Here is a 26,311-nt window from a genome sequence, read left to right on the forward strand (position 1 = left end):
ATGACACCTTTCTTGTAAGTCTTTCATAATGCGTTTTGTAAACATGTTTGTATAGCTGTAAAATTAAAATACAGCTGTTATATATAAAAAACAACAATAAAACACAATATATTTTACATTACATCTGTTCAAATGTAAATATAAATCAAATTGATATAATTCTGCAATAAATTAATATGTCAATAGATTTACAGTAGTGATAAATATTACTCTGTACATACGCTATACACTAAAAACTGTACTATTCACTGTACAAAGTCATCTACTTATCTTTGTTTTCATATTTTATAGCACTCATATGTTTACTACTATATTGCTGGATTTGGTACAGTCAAAGTTGCAACACTCCTCAAGCTCTGATTGGCTAACAGCTTTGCCTGTCTCCAAAGCAACAGTCTATCTCAGGACAAAGACATTTGGTCAACTTCAGTCTTTTAGTAAAAACAACCCGTTTAAGTATTGAATGACCTTGAACTTTGGCAGTCAGAAAAACTTTGCTGAACCCTGTCAAGAATGGCTCATGGAGTTACCCATTAACCGAAGTTTTTAAAGTGATTTTGGAGACACCTTTGAAGGCGAAAACTGAAAGAGACATCCAAAATCAATACTGCAATTTGACCTGTGGCACACGACCCTGTTTATCTGGGACATCAAAGACTATTGGTCTACTGACTGAGTGATGTAGAGCTTAGGGATGTGAAAGCTAAATACATAAACACATATGACAAAATCAACAGAGGGTAAACTCTGTTCTGCCTTTCTGAGCCAAATAAAAACAAGCTTAATACAAAACATCTTTTGATAAAAACAATAATACATCCCTTTTCTTTGACACTAAACACAGTTGAGCAATCCTAAAACAACCAATCGGAGCTCTGTTACCACCAGCAACAACCCGTACAACAGCATGGCAATGGATCCAGGCTTCTGATTGGTCAAAACATCACAGGCCCTCAGCTAACCACCCCTCCTTCTTTTCTCTCTCATCCACACAGATTAAACGACATCATCAAAACAAGTAGAGCTTAGTTTTATTTTCCTTTAGCAGCATGGCTCTACACAACAACAGTGGGCTGTGTTGCTATTTGGTGGAATGAGATTCTTGTGCATGCAATGGGAAAGAAACGGGATGAATTCCTGTTGCCAAGGTTACAGCGTGCTTTGAGGAGCCAGGAATGATGATATCGGGTGAAATATTGTATGTGCTACAGAAGGCAGAGTGTTGCATCAGATACATTAGGATTCAACCTACATAACGTAACACGCTGCTAACATGAACAGCGCATATGAAAGTTGTATGTGATAAATGCACAAGCTGTTACTAGGATGGATGGGGTCCTAATATGTACCAGATATGTATCTTTGAGGTACTATATGCACTCTTTAGGTACAAATGTATACTTTTTGAAAGGGTATCACCCCAGTGGCAGCCTTTGTACCTTTTTCTGAGAGTGTATGCATGTAATGTACAACGAATTGTACAAATAATACTCAGATAATACATTATTCTCTGTTATGCTTCACTTTTTTTTTTTTTGAAGAAGAAGTTCTGTATGGAGACAACAATGAAATGAGTTTTCGTTTGTAAGATATTAAGTCCATACAAACAGTGGGGTGCAAATTCAAAATATGTGTTTGGAGTGTCATGTGTGTAGCTCGTGTTTTCAAAATATGTGTTTGTTGCGTCATGTGAAACATGTGCATGTGTTTTGTCAAAATAAGTGCCTGCTGCACACGCGTCAAAAACGTTTATAAAGAGATGCTCACGTTCACATATGCATGAGATTATGCGAGTATTTGGCAAACACAAGTGTCTCTTTTATCATAAACCCTTTAGACGCCTCTGCAGCAGGCATTTATTTTGACAAGACACGTGATGCACATAGGATCACTCGACGTGCAGAACACATATTTTGAAATTACGAACCACACACGATGGGCTACATACATGTTTCGACGAACTTTGCACTCCCTCGAAAAAAGAAATCACCGGCCACCACTGCATACAAATGCAAATAGCGTTATTATGTTTTAAAACTTTTTTACATATGCATTTTGCTTTATCGAAAGCACTTGAAGTAAAAAGCATTTAAGCTATGAGTTTTAAATGAGCATGTGTGATCTCTGGGAATCGAAGCTCTGTACTTTGCACTGATAAAGCAATGCTCTACCAATCCAGCTGCAGGAACACATTATATGCATACTGTATTGCCTCATAAGTGTTTGTATGTTCTTGTTACGCATTGTAAATCATGCAATGTCTGACAGTTGTGACACAGTTGTAGATATGACGCCAAAGGATAAGAGCAAACAAGGCAACTGTAATTCAACAAAGGTGAGCCTTTCCACAACAGAGCAATGTCCACATCAGACTGACGTTGTTGTGAGGGCATTACAGAGGGAGGGATATGCATAGAGTGTCTATTTGCTATTGCTTGTTTGGGCATGCCAAAGGCTTCAGTTGGTGACCCTGACAACTGGATTCAGCGCTTCTTTAATTCCACCTCAGCAGTGTGTAGCTTTGTCTAAAAAACAACATTTTTGCAACCCACCTTGTTCATTTGTTTGCTTTGTGTTGTGTGCATCTGCCTGTGTGTAGCAGGTTGCACGTGACTCACCTGTAAGTCTCTTTTTCGTTTGGTATATTAATCATGTCATTTCATGGATCACGCTGCAGTGGTTTGACTGTTAATAGGTTTGTCTTTCTATTGCCTCTTTGTTATGTAGTAAATGTCTTTGATGAAAAGCAGGTGCATTTAAGAGCGTGTGGAGTTTCGACCATCATAAAGAGCCATGGAGTCGGTGAGGCTTCTAGACCGCTTTGATACCCTTGAGTAATCCTGTTAAACTCTAGGGCTTCTTGTTCTAAGACAGTTCTATCTTATCCTTTTGGATTAGTGAACTATCCCTAGTGAATTGAAGTGGCTTTTTAATCTGATTCAACGAATCAAGCAGACCAGATATCAGTTAGTGATACCATAACATTGTTAAATTCAAACATTGCCTTCATCACACAGGCTCGGACTGTTTCTGTGCTGTGCTCTTGCAGAGAGTACACATGGAGCAGTTAGCTACTGCAGTATATAGATACTGTACTTCTATTTGCTGAGTAAGGTAGACTACTTTGGGTAACCGGGCTGTTAATAACTTCCGACTAAATTTGTCCTGACACTTTCTCTATTTCTTTATATGATCACATCAAAGTTCTCAAACTTTTTAAAGCTCCCGTTCTTTCTGTGTTTTTGAAGCTTTCATTGTGTTTACAGTGCGCAATATAACATGTGTTCATGTTTCACGTGTAAAAAACCCAGTATTTTTCACACAATTTACTTATCTGTATCTAAATATGGGCTGATGGCTTCCTTGTTATATGAAGTCCCTCCTTCAGAAATACGTAACAAGTTCTGATTGAGTAGTTTGTTTATTGTGTTGTGATTCGATAGCAGCTTAGCTTGCCGTTAGCTTAGCTGGTGCCTGACGAATTCCTGTGGGCGGAGTTTAATCAAAAAACTTTCTAGTGACGTCATTAAAGCAGGAAGTGATGGGCTGTAGTCCAAACCGGACGTTCACTGTAGGCTTTGAAAGAGGAATTCTGTTAAAAAAAATCTATCGCCTAAATATAACGATATGCTCCGGGGTTTTTTGGGTCGTGTTTACGATGATGTCACAAAAGTATTGGCGGTGCAACTATGACGATAAGTCTATAATCCTACCTGTGGCAGCCGGTGACTTCTTTTTTTTGAAGCGCTCGATGCGAAGTTCGTCTCAACATGTATGTAGCCCGTCATGTGTGTGGTTCGTAATTTCAAAATATGTGTTCTGCGCATCGAGTGACTGCTCATCCAAGGGGCGCAAATTCAAAATAAGTGTTCAGAGTGTCATGTGTGTTGCTTGTGTTTTCAAAATATGTGTTCTGCACCTTGAGCGATTCTATGTGCATCAAGTGTCTTGTCAAAATAAGTGCCTGCTGCAGATGCGTCTAAAGGCTTTATGATAAAAGAGATGCTCACATTTGCCAGATACTCATGCGTAACAAAGTGTAGTGTTAGTGTCTTGTGTGTATTTTGTGAACGTGACCGTCTCTTTTATCATAAACGGTTTTGATGCGTGTGCATATATTAAAACACAAACAACACACATGACACTGTGAACACTTATTTTGAATTTGCGCCACTCGGATGAGCAGTCACGAGCCGCCACTGAATCCTACCTACTTCAAGCGGTACTAAACTGCAGTGGAAAAGCAAACCGAGGCCAAAGTAAAGCGAGCCAAGCTGCGTCGTATCAAGGCTAGTCGTACCACGCAGTGGAAAAGCGCTATAAGAGAGTAGTATTATAATTTGAGTTTGCATACTTCTAATAGTTAGTCTATTATTTCTACAATAATGTTTAACGTCCTCATACGCTTTGTAGGCTTTGGGATTATCACAAAAAGGACATTTTTTGCATTTTTGTATGAAAACTATTCAAACGTTTGTTTGTTTTTTACGCACCATATGTAGGTGGCATTTGGCAATCCTCTTCTGTACCTGCAGTGGCATCTGCCACAGACATCTTCGGCATTTGAATAGGCGCATACTGCTGTTATCACAACATACTTACAGCGTTACACGTCTGTACTGAGTGATCGTGTCTGTGCAGTTCTCCGTTTCTGTTTTTTGACTCTGCTATTTATTGGGTGTCAGATTTGCATTTTGAAATAGCACATGAACATGCTCGTCGGTCACAATAACATATTTAGACATTGGCTTATAACATTGACTATGCCAACGTTGCAATCGTGCCGCTCCTCCAATGACAGCATTGCACAGACGTATGACTGGACTTCAGAAGATAAGTGTGGAAAAATGTGTGGAATGTTAACACTCTCTTCCACCCTGCAGTTCTGCCTTAATAGTAGATCAATGCAAAGGAATGCAGTACAATCTAAGCAGCATGTGATCCATGAATATCTTGGCAGTGCTTTTCTAAGTGCTGTTCTCATACCATGCAGCTTTGTACTTAACGTAACGTCTGCACCCGGGCTCTTTAATACTGTTCTTGACCTTTTAGAGGTTTCAGCCAGTTGCAATCTAGGAAAGTGAGAGAATAGGCTGGTCAACAGCATATTTTGTGTTTTGTTTGCTGCCGGTCTTCAGCATGGGATGTTGGTGTCTTTTAAAGGAAAACACAACCTTTTTTCAATATTTAAGTATGTTTTTCCCTCAACTTAGACGAATTAATACATACCTCTCTCTTCTTAATGCGTGCACTTAATCGTTGTACAGCGCGTCAATTTAGCCTAGCTCCATTCATTCCTTAGGATCCAAACAGGGTTGAATTTAGAAGCCACCAAACACTTCCATGTTTTTCCTATTTAAAGACTGTTACATGAAGAGTTACACGAGTATGGTGGCACCCAATAAAACTTTTGGGCAATTTTCTAATGTGATAAAAAATGAGAACTATATTGTAAGGCGGAAGAGAACTTAGTTTGCAGCACTTCCACCTGGAAATGTAAATGGCTGCGCTGTACAACGATTAAGTGCACGCATTGAGAAAAGAGAGGTACATATAAATTCGTCTAAGTATAGAACACAATAAAATATTGAAAAACTGAAGTTTTTTCCTTTAACCAAGCTTCTTTATTTCAAGATATTATTTGGGCCACTTTATTTGGGCCAAGTTATTTTTTTTGGGGGGGGGGGGGGTATTAGGGTGGAGAGAGGGTTACTACAGGATCAACAAAGGACTTCAAACTGGGAATCAAACTTGGGTTGACAAACATGTTACCAAAAAATAAATATATAGTGCAAATTAATACAAAATACAATTAGTTAGTTGTACTATTTCACTGTAAGTAATGTAATCATTGATTTAAAAAAACAAACAAACTGAGTTTGTTGTGTGTTTCAAGTGTGTTTGTGTCTGGGGCGCCACCGAAACGAGGGTGTATGTAGGTCAGTAAATGAACTAAAAGCATGTGACTTGAGGCTGAGCTCTAATTGGCTGGTTTCAGTTTCACCTTGGGGCGCAGCACTGTGCGCCCCAAACCTTCCCACTTATGTTGTAAGCAAATCAATATTGTTTTTTGACTTTATTTGTTCGTTCTCCAAGTCTCATAACTGCGTTGCAGATTGCCATATGTTAAACTTTGCTTACTGTAGCAAACCATGGTTAATTTGTGGTAACTATGGTTTAAATATTTTTTTAAATGTAGTAAAACTATGCTTAACTTTTGTAAGAAGCTCAATGGACTCAACTTTTGGACTTTTTGTTTTATCAAAATGCTGTACATATCAACTAAACACAAAAATCGGAAATTACATGTACGCAGCATGGTTGATAGGCTCTCTTCACGGTTGTATCTCTACCACAATACTGTTTAATCATGCATGATTATATTTATTTCATACTTTATTTTGAAAGTTAGGACTTTTTTTGCACAGCCACGTATGTCAGGCTCAAAACTTCAAATATGAAGGTCATCTGTTTACAGATTACATTCAAACAGCCGTTTAAGAAAGGTCAAATGAGAAATCTACTCTCATATCAGCAGATCTCACTGTTTCTGAGTCATAAGACCAAGGGAACACTATGTCTGTGATCAGAGCAAGCAATATCAGTGCTAACAGATGCCAGTACTACTGTCTGGCTTTAGTCACTATAGCTGCAGGGCTTAGAAAGGAGGGGCACATGTGTGCCTATAACAGACAGTCAACCAGCTGCAAAGAAGTTTCGGGGTAAAGTTTTTATCTTCTGTGTTTTGAAGCGCACCTGTGAACATAAATTAAAGGACGCAATGTTTTGGAGATGAGCAACAAGTCACTGGAGTTTACTCGGTGGTCAGTTTTCAAGGGCTGAAGCTTTGCATAATAACTCGTATGCTATCTTGCGCATGGGGAAGTTTGGTGGCCTGTTGACTAACATTTCCTGAAAAGTTTCAGCCTCACTGCTTGGTTTTCACAGAAGGTCTGTGGGCCTCTGAGAAAAACCATGCACTTTGGGCGGAAACGCCGATGAGAAAGTTGTTTCACATTTAGAGCATGTGAGGACCCGTCGCATCTAATCACATGCGGTGCGCTCTCTGCTTAGCAGGTGACAGACGTGTGAGTCAGGTCATTCTGCGAATGTAATGCCACTATGACCAGACACAAGATAGCTACAGCATGTTATGAAACATTAAATTATTTGTCAGACAAGACACTGAAGTAAAACATGTGTTGACTAGACACTGTTCTTTCTACAAACAATAAAACTGTTTGGCAAATACAGAACGGTACAAAAGAAAACCTGTTTCCCAAGCACCTCCACACAATGGTTAACCAGGTCACCTCTGAAATTTACTTGTGTTCACATCCTCCACTAGCACAATTGTTAGAGCATTGCAAAAGTTGTGGGTTTGATGTACAGCAGGAAAGACACATACTGATTAAATATATACTTTAAATGCATTGTTTTGATAAAAGCATCTGCCAAATGTAATGCATATTTTATCTTGCTGTTAACTGTGAAAATCAGAGGATTGTGATGAAAATGACAACCGCATTGTGTCCAAAATCACATGATTCCAGAAAATGAAAGTGGATGCATTGTCTAAAATATACAGTTAACATAAAAGCAGGCATCTATTTGTGTCACTGATTAGTTTATACAACAGTTACTGGTTTATGTATTGAACATGCACACATTACAACAGACTAAATATGTTTAACATTCCTTTCTGTCGAATACGATACCTAAAACGGTCTGGAAAAAACAATGCATGTCTGAATACTTTGTTTCCTTTGAAATTAAAGAGGGTTTGTGTCATTGTTACTACTGTATTATCAAATAAGTACTCCATATCCCCTGTGTTTTCCAGTTTATGTTTTACAGAGATTTTAGTGCAATATGTGTCATAATAAATGTTAGTTAAAAGATCAAAAGATCATGCGTGCAAGGGTAAGTTTTGAGGAACCTCTTTGTTAACTTGCCTGCTGTTCTTTGTTATCATGAGCAGGTGTGTGTGGCTTTGTGTCTGCACATGTGTCTGCATGCGCTTTGCAGTACGGTTAGCGCTCTTGTCGGTTGACTTTCAAGAGCTCCCTACAAAGGTCTTTCAGCCACTACCGAAAATGCTCTTTCAAGTTTTGGTACACTTTGCTTTGGGCATTTGCCCGTAGTATACACCACCTGGTCCAGGGATTTGCTGCGAAACACATGCAAAATTTCCAGTGATGTCACTTCAGTAGTATTCTGAAGATTGAGATCTGATTGGCCACTCAAGCTCGACATGAAAGATCAAACGTGCCACATATGAGTGTCTGTCTTACAGGTAATCTGGAAGGCTTTCTCTTGTAAACCACGAACCATATGCAAATGACTGAGTTGAAATGGTCTTCTTCTTGGAAAGTAAATAAGAAGTACTCTCATTATTGTTAATAAAGAAAGTCAACTATGGACAATAGGACTCCCACAGCTTGATAATAGTATTTTAACCCCCAGCTACATTTCCTATTGTGCAAATTTTGCTTGCACTTTCATGAACTTGGTATGGTAACCTTCGCTGCACTTGTACAGTTGTGCATGGCGAGTTTAGCTCAATTAGTCATTTAACAGATCGGACTCTACCCTGGCTTTGCTCCAAATGGTTGGTGCAACCTACATAGATCAGGACTCGGTCTAAATTTGCAAGGGGGTTCTCGGAGTTGAGCAAGCCGTTTAAAAAGAGCAGCTGGTGCATGGGTGGTGAAAGGTCAGGCAGGGCTCTGGAGACGTGCCAGGTTTTCTTCTTCTATAGTGCAACCTCTCTTTCTCAGTTATTAAACTCCTGTGACCTTACTACTCTGATGTAACAGTAGGCTACATCAATTTTCACGTGTAACTGGGTGAAAATGAAATGCATTGCATTGCTAACACCATCTAAGAGCTTAAAATGAAAACAAAGAATCATTGATTTTTTTAGGTATTTATTTCATAATTCAACGGGTGGCTTTATGCATCTTTGCCACAATCTGACATTTCATTGTGAATACTTACAACTTCATTACATCATCAAACAAGGAAAGTCCTTTAACCCACAGACACAATAAAGCAAGTTACATTAGTGTCCATGTAATTTTACCTTTCCAATTCAATGCAATTCAAATGTATTTATATATCGCTTTTTTACAATGTTGCATTGTTTCAAAGCGGCTTTACAAGAAAATAAAGAAATCTTTCAAAGACATCAATCAAGAAAACTCTCCACGTGGCCTCAAAACAAGCTCTTCCAAATGTCACTTAAACTCGGCTCCTCTTTAAAATCCATATCTTCGCAGTCCATTAGAAAGCCAATTCCAAGGCTTTTCACATCCAACTATTTCATAAACATGCGCTCTCTTTCTCTCTGTCCACCTGTCCATTTTCTCCTCTTTCTTCCATGGTACCGACACAATAGACCTGAGTGGCACCAAAATCTTGACTTCTCCATGTTTGTCCAAAAAAACAAAACAAAAAAAAGCTTTGGAACAGCGGCCAGCTTTCCAGGCCCTACAGCTGTACTGTATGCCCGGACAGTCCATCTTTAACCTCCTCTGCTGCAAGGGTAATCCAGACAACATCTCAAAGCTTTTAGCTTTGCAGCTGTGTACCCTTCAGGATGGACATCTTCACACCCAGAGTCTTCGACTTGTTTCCTGCTTCACACATGTAAACATGCTAAAGCCGTCCCATATCAACGCTCAGGCAGGGTAATAGTAGGCACCCATTCATAAACATTGCGGCTCTCCTCGCAAAACATGCCCAGTCTCTTAAGAGCAGAGTCTTCCCAAGTGTCACTGTTGGGGCTCTTTGGAAAAAAAGAGGAGTAAATACAAATTAGTATGGAGTGTACAGTAGATGGAGTTCAGTATCAATGCAAATATATAAATGTACATGCTCCCTAAAAGTCTACTCACCGTTACAAGTATGCAGTGCGCATCCTTTGGTTCATCGTCTTGATCGGTGCCCAAGATGTCAGCAAGGCGTTCAATGTCGTTTACGCGAACGATGTTAATGTCGTTATCAAAGCAGAAAGCTTGAATGAGGGTGAAGTGGATTTGGAGGGCGATGTCACACTCGTACTCCTCATCCGTAGCCAGGACGCAGAAAGCCACACTGTCCGGGTCACTAAGGTCATAAAAAAGATCGATTAGGCACGACGTTGCATGCATGCATGCATATTAAAAGACAGAACTTAAATATAAACCTATCGTGTGCAAAAAAATAATTGTTACATGACAAACACTTACACATTCATAACTTGTGCGGACTCGTAAACCCCGACGGTGAGACAGTCCTGTTTTTTAGCGGAGACCAGAAGCTCCTCCAGTGCTGTTCCTGCACTTTGCATCCTGAAGAACAAAACCGGAATATTACTCAAATTGGATTCAATAAAATGTTTAACATAAAAACGTAAGTAAAGATAAGAAAATAAACTAGCAACTGATGAACTGAATAATAATAAATGCACCATATTTTTTGAACTCACCTATCGCCTGTGTCAGCCGCGTTGTCTTGTCCAGTAAATTCTTCAAAAGTCATTGTTTAAATCCACGTCAAGTGACGATGTCGTTTAATATCTCCTCTGCTGTGAGTTTTGAGTCTGTGATGTCGTGTCAAGCTCTCGCTGTGTTTTATAGACGACCAGCTTAGATTCTCGGCAGTGGGCAAGTCATTCCGCTCACGGCCGCTTCTGATTGGTTGCTGGCACGGGTGTATGTAAATCACTCTGATGCAAGCGCCTTGCCTGTAAACAGCCCACGTGGGTGGGTGTTTGAATATCACCCGATCCACACAAAGCACAGCTCGTGCTCTCTTTCTTACCGCACGGCTTGTGTGCTCTTGGGTACAAACAGTGTGGAGTTGTAAATGGTTTATTTTCTTATTCAGTCCTCGATCAGGAAGACAAAGTAATATCTCTGCGATCGCACACAAAGTCTGTGCAGACACACGCCGGTCTTTTGTATTTGTGAAGGAGTCATCCTAATTGACCCTTCTTTGTCGCGTGCCGATTAAGCAGGAATAATAGCCCCGTGTCCCACCTGCCCTTTGGCTTTGTTACGCCCTGCAGAAAGCGTGCGTGCCAGGAAGACCACAAGTCAAGCTGCTTTTGTTTATACTGTTCATTCGTTTTGTGCGTCAGTTTAATGCACGAATTAAATCAAATAAAACAGATAAATGCTTTAGACTTTAATACCAGAAGATATACAATGGTTAGCACTATTGTTCAATTATTCAGCAGCCCACGAGAGCTTCTTTGTAAAAATCCAGTCTAGGGGACCTAAACAAACTACATTCAAGGTGACTTAGATTTATTTAAAGTAGGAAAATAAAACACAACAACGCAAGCTAAAACATCTAAAGTGTCTGGTTATTTCTTTTCTTATTTTATAAGAAAAACTCATTTAAATCTTGTTATGGACAATTATGGCTAAAGTTGAGATCTAATCTAGACTATATTATTTGTTGTATTTTTGCATGCACTAGTTTAGACGTTGTAATTTTATCTGTGGCTATTTGCAACTTTTAAATACACTTGACATGATTTAAACTAGTATGGCAAAGATTTGAATAAACTCTATTTTAGGACTGTTGGTGATGATATTGGCAAATCTAAATTTTAGCAATTTGAGGCGCCATCTAGCGGCTGCCCATATAGCACGACCTTATAAGTAGTGAGTCACACAGATGCAGATTCACTCATCATCTACTCAAATATCACTGATGGGTACTTACTCATGTAAACAGTAAACACACTAAGAATTCACCCATCAGACATTAAACCTGGAGGGCATTGATATATGTAACCAAAGTACATCTGAAGATTACAAGCGGTATATTATTTCAGTATTAAACTTCGTTCCAGTAGTGCAGCAGATTGTAAAATTGTATTGCAATGTGATTCAACATGATCTGGCGCCATCTGCTGGTTAAAGATTAAAATAGAAAAAAGATATTTGAATTGAGATCCTTTAGCTTGTGATGTAATTGTTCCTCATTTTTATTGTCTACTGTTTGCTTATGTGTATACATAGGAATAAATATTTAAAAGGTATCAAAACTAAATGGGACGGTTTCTCGGACAGGGCTTATCCTAGTCCCAGACTAAAATGCATATTTCAGCTATATTGACATATCTTAACATATATTAATGCCCACTGTTTTGTCTCAAGATGCAAACCAATATTTTGTTTTGTAAGGTTTGTTTGTAAAAACTACTTAAATGTCCTGATATAACTAAGGCCTAGTCCTGGATTAATCTAAACCCTGTCCGGGATCCGCCCCAATATGTTGTAAGTAGAGGTTTACATATATTTACATATCATTTTGGTTAATGCATTTGCATTTAAGTCAAACTAGTTGTGCATAGGCGACTATAGGTTAATTTGTGTTGATTTGCATGTCTTCTCAGCAGTCCAGAGAGGTGGATAATGCTTAGACATGTACATAAGCTTAGCCCAGTTTCAAACATAATGTCTTACATGGCTTCTAAAGAATCTCAAAGGTGTTAATTTAAAGAAGCGCTGTTACAAGTGTCAATAAATGTAAAAGCATTCATTTTATATGAAAATGCATTGATTGTGAAATAAAAAATGAAGGCTTTTTATGCAAAGTTTCAACTTGAGTGTGATGAATGTCAAAAACCGAAAAGAAAACTCTTGAAGTAAACAAATTCTTTTTTTAATCAATATGTCCAGTAACATGATCAAGACTGAAATAAACAAAAATTAACATTTCATTTATAGACACATCAGTGCATCATATGACTGACAAATCAACAGGTAAATAAAAAAGATAATAAAATATACCATTAAGAGATTATAAACATTAAATATGACATTAAAATGTCTGTCTGACAGCAGAACATGAACAATTTCTTTTATAGATATATATATATATATATATATACATATATAGACATTAACACTTTATTATAATCATGTGGATTTGTGCAACACTTTACCCCTCTAAAAATAGTTTTAAGCCGAAATTTACAGCAGTGCAACAAAAAGGGGGTTTAAGCCACAAATAATGCACAATAAGAGCAGATAAACTTTTACAAAAAACATCCCTTTTCTAAATAGACCACATATCATTGATCTACTTACAGAAGTGGAATCTCTTTGAGCCAGTGCCTCCCTCACTACAAGGGAAGCTAATCTCCTAAATGCCCGGTTGCCTTTGATTGCTCAAGTAATATTTACATATGAATACATTTCCTGAATGTATTTAAAAAAATTCAATGTGGACGCAGTGCAAAGTTCAAGACAAGCTAACTCCTTCACATTTCCATAGAAAGAGATGCAGATGATGTTTAATAACATCCTAGCATATGGCTGGGTATCAAGAAAGTGCTACAAAGCATTTCAGTAGATGCATGTAAAAAAAAGATTTAAAAAAAGTTTTTTTTCTAAAACAACAAAGCAAAAGTTGTTAAATGAAGCGCTCATGCATGGGTTCCTACATTTCATCAGAGCGGTGTTGCTGTATTATAACTGAAGTTGGTTTCTGCTCCATCCAGGGCTCCTTGGTTTTACTCTGCCCGTCGTAGATAACCGGAGATGCTGTGTTTCTGTGGGATTCTGAGAGAGCTGCATCTGATTTGAGGTCTGATTGGCCAGGGGCGGGGAAGTCAGAGGAGGAGTTGCTGTTGACACCAGACTCCGAATCGGACTCCTCGACCCTCTGGTAATCAGGTGTGTGGTTTTGATTGCCTGAAAGCAGCACCTGGTTGCTGTCCACGGTGCCCACTAGGAGGAGGTCCTGATCTGGCACTTCTTTGACATGTGTGGATACGTCTTCTTTCAGGATGGCTGGATAAGAACGCAGGGCTCGGGACATCCCTGGATGGGAGCAGAACCATAATATTAATGGGTATTTCATATTTAAAAATAGCACAGTAGAGACAGTAGAATGTGCTTTGAATAGTGAGACTTCACTGGTATTGGTATCGACTATTGACATTTTGGTATTGTGACAACAACAGATACAAAAATAGCACAACAAACATGTGAGAGCAACTAGAATGACAGCATTCTATTACACAACAAAAAAAAACAAAAGCAAGCTGTGTGCTCACCTGTGGATGACGTATATAAATCTTTTTGTGCGCTGTTGCCGAAAGGATTGACCGAAGGGAAAATGATCAGACAGAAAGAAAGCAGGAAAACCTGGAAAAGTAAAAATAAGAGAAGATCAGGAAACATCTTGTATATAACTGAAATGATTATCTTACACTGCCATTGTATTAATTTCAGACAGAAATTTAATCTAAGAGAGTATGTGCTAGTGAAACACACAATCTGAATACATTTATGATAAATAATATTAATGAAACTAAATATTAATGAAACAAAAACAGTGGCAAATGCTTACCATAATACATGTGCTAGTTGTGGTGGTTTTCATTGTAGACATTTTCACAAGAGCCTGTAGTTTTCTTAGTTGTTCAACAAGGGACCTTAACACACATAAAATAAATTATTGATGAGGTTATTATTAAAATTTAAAAAACTTTAAAAGATCCCAATAAAAACGTACATGTTTTGTTTCTGTAGCATCTCAACTTTCTTTTGCAATTCCTGGTTGTGAGCAGTGCAGACCGCAACCCTGTGGATCACACAATAGATTTATTTTCATGTTTTAAACAATCCCAAAATAAGTAGATTAGTAAATGCTTAGTCTACTACTATATAATCTACAGATATACACGAATACAATATATTACAATTTCTGTAACCTTATTAACTCTTTACACTATGGGGAGGTTTTTCCGGACAGGGTTTAGATTAATCCAGGACTAGGCTTTAGATATATTAGGACATTTAAGGTTTTTTTTTACAAACCTTACAAAAAAAAAAACAATAATGGTGTACATTTTGAGACAAAACAATGGCACTGATGTATGTTAAGATATGTAAGTGCAAAGTGTTTTTAAATTAAGGCAGCTCCAATATGCATTTTAGTCTGTGAATAGGATAAACCCTGTCCGGAAAACCACCCCTATAAAACCCAAATGAAAAGTCTGTAAGTTTATGATGTTTTTCACGGAGGGCAATGTGGGAGTGCTCTTTAGACTGACCTGCTCTCCAGTCCATCCACATAAACTTTTTTCTTCTTGCGACTCTCTTGAGCAGACTGCTTGTTCCTGATCTTTCTCCTCACCCTCTTCAGGGTTCGCTCCTCTGCCTAAAGAAACACAAAACTTTTAATCATATCAAGTTCATCTAAAAACATTACAAAGCAGTACATGCATTGTATATTCATTTTGTAGCAAATATCTCAAAATGATCTAGAGATTAGAAAAGAATAGTTATATTTACATTTATGCATATTAATTTTAAGTATGTGTGTTTAATGGGGATCAAACTCATGCTCTTGTGTTGCTAGTGCAGTGCTCTAACAGCTAAGCTATATAAATGTAAAAGTATTTACCTTTGTAAGAGGCATGTTAGATGGAATGGTAGCACCTTCCTTGGCCAGAAGTCTTTTCTCTTCATCGGTCAAAACGATCTCTTTAAACTGGAACTGGAGGCAAAATATATAATGTAAGATCTGTGATAGCTTTCAAGGTAAAACATTAAGCTGCATGTTGTTTTGAAATGTACCTGGCTGTCTGTTTTGGTGCCCAGTGTGGAATCTTCAATTGTGAGGGAGCAGGGGAGCTCACTGGAGAAGTCATCTTCCAAATCCATGTCCAACTCATCTGTGGGAAGAAAAATAAAACTTAGCTGGGCCCTCAAATTAACTAGTTTCATTGAGCACCTACACACACACCTGTTATAAGAAAGCATATTAAATCCACAGTACACTACTTACCTACGTCAATAAAAACATCAGACTCAGGATTTTCGGATCGGACACTCAGCAGGGTCTCTGTGTCCTGAGGAAGGGTGTAGCAGTGGTCTGTCTGCACCACCTGTGCTTCATAGCTCTCTGTCATATACTCGGGATACTGCAGTGGTTCGAAGCCTGGACTGGGGACAGTGTCTGTCTCACTGCCGTCATGCGGACTTGGACATTGTGGAGAGGTGGTGTCCTCGGAAATTCCACTGTCGCTGCCATGAGGAGAGTGAGAGAGGCAGTTGAATGTCAGACCATCATCTTCCTCACCCAGTAGAGTGCTGAGAAAATCCTCTGTATCCATTCCATTCAGCATCTGCGACAAGAAAGGCCTTTGTAAATGAACAGTTTAGCATCGCAAGCCTATGGTCTTGGTTTATTCATGTTTGGTTAATATTAGCATAAATGTAAAATAGAAAGTGTTTGTATTAATTCCCATAAGTGGTCACCATTTTGTTTTGTTATTTTGTCAATTTTTGTCTATTATTTTGTTGTATATTTTTTTTTTGTATCCAGATTAATGATAATCAGTTATTATGTGAAAACTCTTTAATAACTATAAAATCATTGCAGTTTAAATTATGCTTCATCGAGTATAGCATGCAATACAACAGGTCAGTTCTCCATAATGTCTAAGAAACTCAAACACAACTCATCCATTTATATATTTAAATTATACACAATATTTACTGTACAATAGGCCTACTGAAAAAGTGCCAATACAAATGTTAACAAATATTCACATTGTAGGTTATAAATCATCATGGATCAATTATAAAAAAAAAACATGTTTTGAGTTTCAGATCACGTGAAGATTACTTACATCTTGCTCTGAAAGCAAATCGTCCAGCAGGTTATTCGCTTCTGCGAAAAATAGGTCGCTGGATGCCCGATCTTCATTTTGAAAGAGTAATTCAAGCAGGTCTGTATTATCCATATCCTCACCGACCGACATCTGAAAGCAATTTAAGTATAAATCAAAACTGAGACAAGAAATATAAAACACGGTACATCCGCAGTGATATTGCGCACTGACAGCTTGATAGGTGTGTCCGACTTCATACGGCGCTGCGCAGACGGATCGGTGTATGATAATGAAATACCGCGAGAGCGATTCGATAGCTGTTCTTTCGAATAGCTCTCGCGCTAGCTGATGTCAGGAACCTATCGGTCTGCGCAGCGCGGCATGAAATCGAACACGTTTATTATCTCATTCCCGCCCCGCCCACTCATCATGTGATTGTGGCTTTTCTAAATACAACAACAGAATAAACCCACAAGACATATTTACAAGAGTGACAGTCCAGCGTATCACAGTCAGAACCATAAAACAATACTGTTCATGACTAAACGTTTTGAAGAAGATTTATATTTGCAGAAAACACTCGATTAACTCGATTAGTCTTGCATATTAACCAACTAACATTATTACATTAACGTTAGTTACTAATGTAAAATGATGTATTTGCAGTATTGTTGCTACATTTTGGACAATTTATTTCGTTTAAAATGTTTAAGACTAATTTGCATGTTTAACGCAGTCGACAAAACTCGACGTGTAACAAGTACGTTATATAATATTAACAATAACAACAATAATGAAAACATATATTTACCGGGGTGGCACGCTTATATCAGCCTTTTAATTAACGTAGGGTAAATGGTGTAACGTTATCTGTCAAACACGCGGAAGGTCTGACATTTGACAGCTCCAATAAATGACAACAATAAGTCTTATTTAAATGTTGAGATTGAGGAAAGGAATCAACCTCTCATTTACATCTAGAAAGGTTGAAAATAAACGCTTACCTTTCTTGATCCTATACCCAAACAAGATACGTGGACATATACAACATATAGGAAGTCCCTTCGCTTTGTCTTGAAATCTCTCCTGATGAAATCACCCTCCAACAAGGCAAAAATTGCGTCATCACGTAAAGGCGTGTCAGCGAGGTCACGTCTTCCTCGCAAAGCTCTCTGGGAGTTGTAGTGAAATGTCTCGAACAAGCCATCCTTTTTTGGCAAGACTATTAGTTGTGCAACTATGTAACTTTTTATATAATATTAAGAACGTTATTTACACATTATCATAAAATCATATATTAATAAAACTATTAAAAATAACTGTACTTGAAATACATATTTTTACAGAAATGTTTTATTAGAACATACCTCCATCCGTAAATTCATAACTCCTGGTTAGTACTGTGTCTAGTGAATAATTATAGGTTTTGTTAAGTTAATATTGTCTTACTGTTCATATCGGTCTGTTTTTTTAAATATCATTCAGGAGTGTGCAGTTCATTCCTTGGATCACCGTAAGAACATAAACTTTATATTTAAAGTAAATGTACTTAAATTATAAAGTAGTATAATAATTTTGCACACTTAAAACATGTAGCATGGTTAATTTTCTTTGTCTCAAATTAATATTCAAAACAGAGCAGTCCCATGTGCTTTATTATATTTAAGAATAAGACATGACATTTATGACATTAGGTAGGACAAAGGCCTTGCTTTGTTCACTTACAAACATTCAGACCAGCTGGAGTCGCACACAACGTTTCAACTCAATATATTAGAGGCATTTAATGAATTCACTTTCAATGATAAAATATAACAAAAGAGGTATATCAAACATAACTACCTTAAATATAGTTTCCCATCATTTATAAATAAACCAAAATATCCCAGATTTTAGCATCACAAAATGATGCAGAGTTTGGACGTATGTCTAAGGCTTCTGTATGCTTTCAGGCGATCCTTTTTAGCTTCGGTTACATTCACTACATGGGTAACTACTGGCATACTCTCCACTGCTTGCCGCTTATGAGACCGGTGTAAGAGAATACGATAGACTCCTGTAATGGAGCTCCTGCAGTCTTTGCCCTGATTGTTACGAATGTGGTCCGCAGTGATGCCGAGGGTCTCTAAAGCATTTTTCACTTCAATTTCATGCTCCTCTAGCTCCCTCGGCCCAGACTCAACCAAATAGAGTGGGTCCAGTTTAAAAGGCTCCATCGCTTTGGAAAACTCCACCGGTAACAGCCACTCGCAGCCCATCATCTGTTCTACACTGTAGCGGTCAGATGGCTGGGGCTGTAGAATTCCTCTGATCAGCTTCTGACACGGTTCTGGTACCCAGGTAGGAACTGTGTACGCCCCATCCAGAATATAGCGCTTCAGCTTGGCCACTGTTTCGGCACGGAAGGGCATGGTGCCGGTCACCATGAAAAATAGCATGACCCCCAAAGCCCAGATGTCCACGCAAACACCTATGTAGTGTTCATCTCTAAAGAGCTCAGGGGCGGCATAAGGAGGAGAACCGCAGAAGGTGTTGAGGGTCTCATCACGACGGCTGACGGTGCTGAAGCCAAAGTCGCCCACTTTAACACAGGTGCTACAGGTATAAAACACATTCTCTGCTTTCAGGTCTCTGTGGATGATGTTGTTGTCATGCTGAAAAGGAGAAAGATAAACATTTAGAGTTATTTTAAACACAAGGTTAATAAAATAGTTATTATCAAATTATTTATTAAGATGAATTAGAAGTGGTGAGCTGAAATTGATTTTTTATGATGATGGAGTGTCTCGTGAATATTAATTAGATCAAGATGACAGCTTAGATCAGGATGCTATTTTCTTAAAACACCAAATCATGTACTGTGCTGATAGAGAGATGCAAAATCAAATCAGTTTAATACATGTACAAATAGTTATATACACTTTAACAGTTTCAATAAATATTTATAAGCACACAAATCTGAACTTTTTTTTGCTATCATTTAATCAGTTTAACATCAAATTATGATGAATGTATACTTTTTTGATTGCAATTTCCTACATAAATCTTTTTACATTCATGTAAGCAATATTTATTTTCAAGCACCCAAATGAACATGTACACAAAATGTGTTTTCTGCCTGACTTACCATATGCTTTACAGCTGAGAGAACCTGAGAGAAGACAATCTTGCTGTCGATGTCGGAGAGCTTTCCATCTGTGCTGATTTTTGTGTAGAGCTCCCCTCCGCTTGCATACTCCATGACCAGGTGTAGACGGGTCAGCGTTTCCACCACCTCATACAGACGGATGATATTCGGATGGTGCAGCTTTTCCATGCTGGAGATCTCCCGGGAGAGCAACCTTTGGGTTTTCTGATCGAGCTTGGTCTTGTCCAAGATTTTGATGGCCACTTTGTCTGTTGATAAAAAATAGATACAAATTTGAAAATATGCATGCTTCTCAGTTTATCTGTAATTTTTTTTAAAAATCGATTGTAATAAAAGAGACAGCTTTGAGCATATATTTGGTTTCATTTGATACAGAATGTTATTTTAAATCCTCTTTTTAAAATCTGCTGCAGAGCAACAAATAGTCTATGCAAATGCTCTGTACATGTATTTCACATCACTTTGTAATGGCACACCGCATGCTCATATCCCTGAAGCAATTCTAAAGGTCTCAAATGAAATACTACACCTCAGATTGATCTGATGTCTGGATCAGACAATTGGTCTAAGCTTGACCTTGACTGAAAGCATGCCTTTTCCACATTATCAATATTGCCTGACATATTTATTAACATCGTTTTTTAACATTAATAATTTATTAATAATATATTATATTAATAAGAAGTATTTATACATTATGGTTTTATATTTTGCACTTTTATAGTTTTATTCTGAATAATATAAAATGAATTATAAAATTAACTAAAAATAAAATCTAAACATTTTGGGAATAATGATAATTAAACAAAACCTTTCGAAATGGAAATATTTAGAATTTGGGGTGGCGTAAATGCCGTAAAATTAATGCAACAACAGAAAACGAATAGTTGCATTTTTATTGTTTTATTTTCATTTAAAATATAACTTCTTGTCTAGGTAAAATGTGACAGGCTTTTCTATAGAAAGGTAATTAACAACCAATTACACTGAGGCATTAATCAGCACACACCTTTCGTCAGAGCGTGGATGCCTAACTTGACATGGGAGAAGTTTCCGCAGCCGATCTCACCGCGTATTTTGTAAAAGCCGATACGTCGGCCCACGGTGAGCTCTCGCACCATTTTCTCATTTTGACACATGTCTAGATTGAGCTTTTCAAGAGGGGTAAGGTGACGCAGTTGAGTTCCCTCATCATCGGTGCAGATGTCTGAACTGTCTTGTCGGCTCCATCGTGAGTAACGCTGGGGGCCCGTGGCCACGGCTGAGACCCCGACAGAGCCCCCCCCAGTTGGGTACACAGCAGTCATCCTGCCACAGGCCACTGGGGGGCTTAGCTCATGGCAGGAGACCTTGCACTAAGGCACCACCTGAAGGTGCGAAATAATACACATTTAACAAACAATTTAGAATTACATGTCAGACATTTATAAACATAATTATTACTTAACTAGCCTTTCTCACCTTCACATGTTGTCTTGTACGTCTGCGTCGATTCACAAAATTAACTCTTCATCGGCCCATCTTGCCTCAAAATTACACACATATTCAAGCGCAAATAGATGTTTACAATCGTCTGCGTCTTCAGTCGAGCAGTCAGGTGCACAGCGAAAGCTTATCCTGTCCCTCAGTCCAATCTCTCTGACCCTCATCAAATGTGCCCAAATTAATTGGTGCGTTGTCTCAACCAAAGATACAAATAGGCAAAAGAGCAGAGTGGAGACAGACCAGGGCTGTAATTGTTGCCTGGGTGCTATAATGAGGCTCTGTGCCGCTCTGTTATGCTGAGGCTTCTGATACGTTGCTTCCTCTCATGTAACATCTTTGGCGGGGTGGTCATTCAGAAATACGGGCCTCGCATTTGTTCACTTCTATGTGCTTTATTTGCTTCCCACTTGTTTCTGCGTCGTCTTCTGGGAATAGCATGTACACAGATCCTAACCCCTGTCTTTTTTAGTCACACACTTGTGATGACCTTTTACCTGGGGAGAAAGACAGAAAAAAGAACATGATGCTATCTTTATTTTTTACTAATTCTTCTTTAAGGTAAGTGTATCAAAACACATAATGACTTTGGAACCTTAAGATTAAGAATGTGAAACACTCAAATATTTTTAAAATAAAAAATTATAATTACAAAACAAATATAAACAAATAGATGTGTGTTTGTGTCAGGATGTAATTAGAGTGAGTTTGCTGATGAAGTTTCCTTAACAACATCCCCACAGAGCAGAATATAAGTGCACCGTGTTCACACCTGACTCTCTATGGAGCCACTGATCACTAAAACACTAAACATGCATTTTACAGCTTTTATGCCATTCTGTAACTTACATTGCATGACACATGATATAGTGTGTCAATGTTTTATGAAATGATACAGTAGCAAAAATATTTTAAACTACAAAATTAATATTGAATATAGTTAATTAATGATTTTAGCCTGCCAGTAAAATAGACAGTAGAACAGACATTTAGCATTATTAAATAGCATTAAGGAAACGATCAAATATATAGTTAACTTAGGGATCATAATTTTATAGAGACCCATGGGGTAGGTTCTGTAAACTTTGGCCAGTAAGCAACCACCAAGCAATCCCATTGAAAACCTAAACAAACCCATCCAGTGCCATAGAAACTGCTCGGAAACCACTAGCAACAACCTAGCAGAGAACAGCAACTTTTGCAAAACCAAGCAACACTCTTCTAAAATTGGAAAAGTCAATAAATTAAAATTATTGTATGAGACACGACAATAAACAACACATCATTTCTTATTTATTTACTTTTTCATTTAGCTGACGCTTTTATTCGTGCCTGCATAGAAAGGACAAAGTAATACAATATATATATATATATATATATATATATATATATATATATATATATATATATATATATATATATTATAACAGAAACATAGGTTTATATAAGATTATCAATTTATGCACCTCTATTCAGTCTGAATCGAAATATAAAGAAGATTAGGGAAAGGAAAGATAGACCGGATTAAACAAAAGTTTACATCAAGAGTGTTGGACTGAGACACTTTTTTTTCTCTCACTTGCATCAAGACTATAGGTGGTTGAGACCAACAGCGACGCTAAATGCTGCTGACCATAGCTTTGCATTATTTATGGATGTAATACAAAGTATTTTTCATTCTTTCTTTATTCAAAATATTTTGTGGCATCTGTAATAAGTGCTTTAGTATTATTAACTTGATATTGCCACAATACAAGCCTATATTGTCACAAAAACTTACTTAGTTGTGTAATTGCCAAATCCATCAGTAATTGTACAATCCACTAAGAGCCAAACAGCATGAAACAGCAGGACTTCTTGAGAAGTACATTTAATCTGCCCTCTTTCATTCACTCAAAGCGAGTGCTTAATTCCACTGCCATAAACACTGAGCAATTAAAGAATAAAGCAATACAAAACCACACATACACAGCAACAATCTGTGAAAACTGCGAAACTGCTGTATGAGCACAAAATCCGCTATGGTTAAAAGCAGAGGTTCAATAACAGTCCAAAAATCTAAATATCTGACCCACGTTATATATTATCCTGACCTTTCATTTGTCATCAGATCCTTTTTGATTTCCCTTCGTCACAAATCTGTTTACCAAGGCACAGTACACAAAATCAAAGTGATGCTTCTCATGAATACTCAAGGTCCTCAGACTTCAAACATCAACCTGTGTATGCGTGTGCACTGTTGATTGGTAAAGACTCAGATGATAGGAAAAATCCTAAAGGGATCCTTTCAAGCACATGTGCCTGCATAATGATCTCTCTCTCAACCTCCACTGCACTTTACACTGTTAGAAATTTTTTTGTCAAAAATGGTCCCTAGCTGTAACTATAAGGTAATCCATTTCAAAAAGTGCACCTTTGCATATAAAAAGTTCAAATTAGTACCTCAAAGGTACATATTGGTACACGTATGTAGACTTTTGCATAAAAATGACCATGTTTGGGTTCATTGAGCTTTAATCCATAATCTCCTAATTAAGCAAATAGGGCTTAAAATTAGATGTGCATATTTTCTTTTTATTTCCTTATTTCTTGGATTAGAAAGCATTCACTTTAATACCATTGAAATTAATCAATCAAAAATTAATTCATTTAGCTCCTCTCTGGTACACAGGACCATTATTATCATAAGTCTCATCATGAGCAGAATTTAAGTAGTGGTACTTCAGCTGTGTGAATCCCTTCATGCCCCATGGGACAAAAGCGCTGACATAGTGTAACACACCATAGGGGCCTTTCTACTGATCTGGCCCTGATCTACATACAGATAAACACTTTCCACATGGGATACAAGTGGCCCATGGGTGAAAAAAGCATTGGTTCATTAAAGGATTTAACTAGTGAAATCTTTTGAGAGGATTGCTGAGAAATGCTTTTAGAAATAAAATGTTTCTTTTTTATTCTTATTGTTCCTTTTTTTGTATTACTTCCTTTGTGTTTCTCTGGCTTTCTCACCATCTTCTCACATTTGAGATGCCATTATTTTTGTCCTTTGCTCCCACACTTTGTCTCTGTGTACACATATCTCAAACCAGTAGCTGACTGCACAAAGCTTCCCTGTGTGTGTGTTCTAATAGAGACACATGGCCCACAGGAAAAAAGAACTCAGTGAAAAGACAGGGACAATAGTGTCAGTATAGCCGGGGGCCAGAGAGCCGATGTGGAATCTTGCAAACGTAACTTTTCCTGCATCCAATTGCAGCTGCGTTGCTGCACAGACAGTAAATGGCCTCACAGGCATTTTATGCATAAAGGTAAATTATAGGAAAACTAGTTTCAGATCTTCTTAAAATCCAACAAAATGTCAATGAAAAATATTCTTTTAATCTGATTTGATTTTTATTGCATATCTAATGTATCTTATGAAAAAATTGCAATAATAATATGTATTCTACATATTTAATAATTTTCCTGTTATGAAAAACTTTTTTTTAAACTGTCCTTACATCTCTATGTCAGTTCTAAAACAATTGGGTATTTTCTGTAAAGCTGCTTTGCAAGAATGAGATTTGCTAATGTCTATAGTATTTGTTGTAATAATAAATGTAAAAATATTATCTAGTAAAATAATAAATAAATAAAAATCCTGGGGCTCTTGAGTAATTAATCTTCATTCATTTCCTGTTGTATAATTGAACACAGACACACACAGGCCTGTTTTTTTCTTGAAATATCTTATTAATCATTTTAGAAGATGGAGAAGCCCTTAAGCTGCCTGACCTAAATTTTTAAGATGAGGAAGCACTAACTACACATTAGTGTTATTAACTATCTGCTGTCTGACTATTTCTAAATGACATTAGTTATAAAAAAGCCAGTATACAAAAAATATTTAATGAAACCTCAAGCGTCATACATGCTTTGGAACATATTCAGATTTTGATACATGTCCGAATGTCCATATTAATAACTATTAAAATAAGGATTATAATCAAGGAGTTCAATTGATGTTTGGACCTTTGAGGAAAAAACATGCAGATTATGTGATGAAACCCAAAGAAAAGCTGTTTACATTGTATTGTGCCCTGGTAATGTATTCCCAACCCATCAAAGCAGCTTTAATCTTAGACCTAAAACCAGATGCTTAATGTTTCATGTCAAAGGAGTCATCAAAGGAGCCTGAACAAAAGTTGACATCAATCTGTGAGAAACTAGAAAGGATGGTTCAATATCATAAATTTCAATATCCTTACTGAATTAATATTCCCATTCAATAGCCAATTGGGCTCAGCTATATTCATTCACCGATCCAAACACCTGTACCATTGTTTAAACATTAATGCTTTTTAATATAGAGCTGGGACCAAAACACCCAAGAATACCTTAAGAGGTTTTAATCCTAATGGTCTGTGCATATTTAAAGTTTGACAAGCTTTATAAATGTTTAGTTATAAAGGTCACAATACCTGCAAATAAAACATTGTTAGTTTTTTCTTTTATAAAATGTACAATAAACTACAATATGCATTTTGGCACCATGTTTTTGGCGTCTAGAATTGGCATACAGGACTCTGTGCAATATAATCGCAATACACTTCTTATAATAAAAGAGCCATGATGACGCTCTCATCTGCGCCAAAGTTACGCGTCCATAACAACCGCTGATGGGTTGCATTGCTAGCAAAATCAAAACTAACATTTGCCGGTTATTATCAATATGACTATTTAAATATATTTTATATTTGTAAAAGATGATGAATTCTGCTTTTATGAATTCATCGCTATAGTATGTCACATAACGGTACTCGTGGATACCAAACATTCACAGAACAACATGTTATATTCATCTTACCTTTCTAAAGCGTTGACCCTTCATCTCATTAGTTTACTGGTTGGATATTTTAATCTGTTTTACCTTAGTAAGTCTCGTTGGTTTGCACATAACGTGAATGTGGTTTGATGCGTGAGGACTTCATGCACCATCACAGCAACAGGGAGGTCAAATGATTGACGGCTCCTCTAGCCAATCACAACAGTCCTTGGGGAAGCACTAA

General features: G+C 37.5%; 3 protein-coding genes across 4 annotated transcripts; all 3 read right to left on the reverse strand.

The window, feature by feature from the left end:
* Window positions 1–8,913: 8,913 nt before the first annotated feature.
* Window positions 8,914–10,629, reverse strand: gadd45ga (growth arrest and DNA-damage-inducible, gamma a). Its single transcript, XM_065247247.1, has 4 exons — window positions 10,472–10,629; window positions 10,233–10,334; window positions 9,900–10,110; window positions 8,914–9,790 (listed from the first exon to the last, which is right to left on the reverse strand). Exons 1-4 carry the CDS (start codon window positions 10,522–10,524, stop codon window positions 9,677–9,679), a joined length of 480 nt encoding a protein of 159 aa, XP_065103319.1. The 5' UTR covers window positions 10,525–10,629; the 3' UTR covers window positions 8,914–9,676.
* Window positions 10,630–12,641: 2,012 nt separating this feature from the next.
* Window positions 12,642–17,776, reverse strand: creb3l3l (cAMP responsive element binding protein 3-like 3 like). The gene is made up of 10 exons (XM_065247251.2): window positions 17,635–17,776; window positions 16,649–16,780; window positions 15,802–16,141; window positions 15,591–15,688; window positions 15,418–15,510; window positions 15,065–15,171; window positions 14,524–14,592; window positions 14,359–14,443; window positions 14,063–14,153; window positions 12,642–13,826 (listed from the first exon to the last, which is right to left on the reverse strand). Exons 2-10 carry the CDS (start codon window positions 16,778–16,780, stop codon window positions 13,444–13,446), a joined length of 1,398 nt encoding a protein of 465 aa, XP_065103323.1. The 5' UTR covers window positions 17,635–17,776; the 3' UTR covers window positions 12,642–13,443.
* A 491-nt stretch (window positions 17,777–18,267) lies between these two features.
* nim1ka (NIM1 serine/threonine protein kinase a) lies at window positions 18,268–26,250 on the reverse strand. 2 transcript variants are annotated; one of them, XM_065247252.1, is made up of 5 exons: window positions 26,110–26,250; window positions 21,240–21,757; window positions 20,788–21,145; window positions 19,758–20,026; window positions 18,268–19,284 (listed from the first exon to the last, which is right to left on the reverse strand). In XM_065247252.1, the coding sequence occupies exons 3-5, from the start codon at window positions 21,083–21,085 to the stop codon at window positions 18,529–18,531; spliced, it is 1,323 nt and encodes a 440-aa protein (XP_065103324.1). In that variant the 5' UTR covers window positions 21,086–21,145; window positions 21,240–21,757; window positions 26,110–26,250; the 3' UTR covers window positions 18,268–18,528. The 2 variants fall into 2 exon arrangements, with proteins under 2 accessions (XP_065103324.1, XP_065103325.1); XM_065247253.1 differs by having other exon boundaries at window positions 26,173–26,249.
* Between the last annotated feature and the right edge of the window lie 61 nt (window positions 26,251–26,311).

Source organism: Paramisgurnus dabryanus, chromosome 11, assembly GCF_030506205.2.
Source record: "Paramisgurnus dabryanus chromosome 11, PD_genome_1.1, whole genome shotgun sequence".
In the NCBI taxonomy this organism is placed as follows: Eukaryota; Metazoa; Chordata; class Actinopteri; order Cypriniformes; family Cobitidae; genus Paramisgurnus; species Paramisgurnus dabryanus.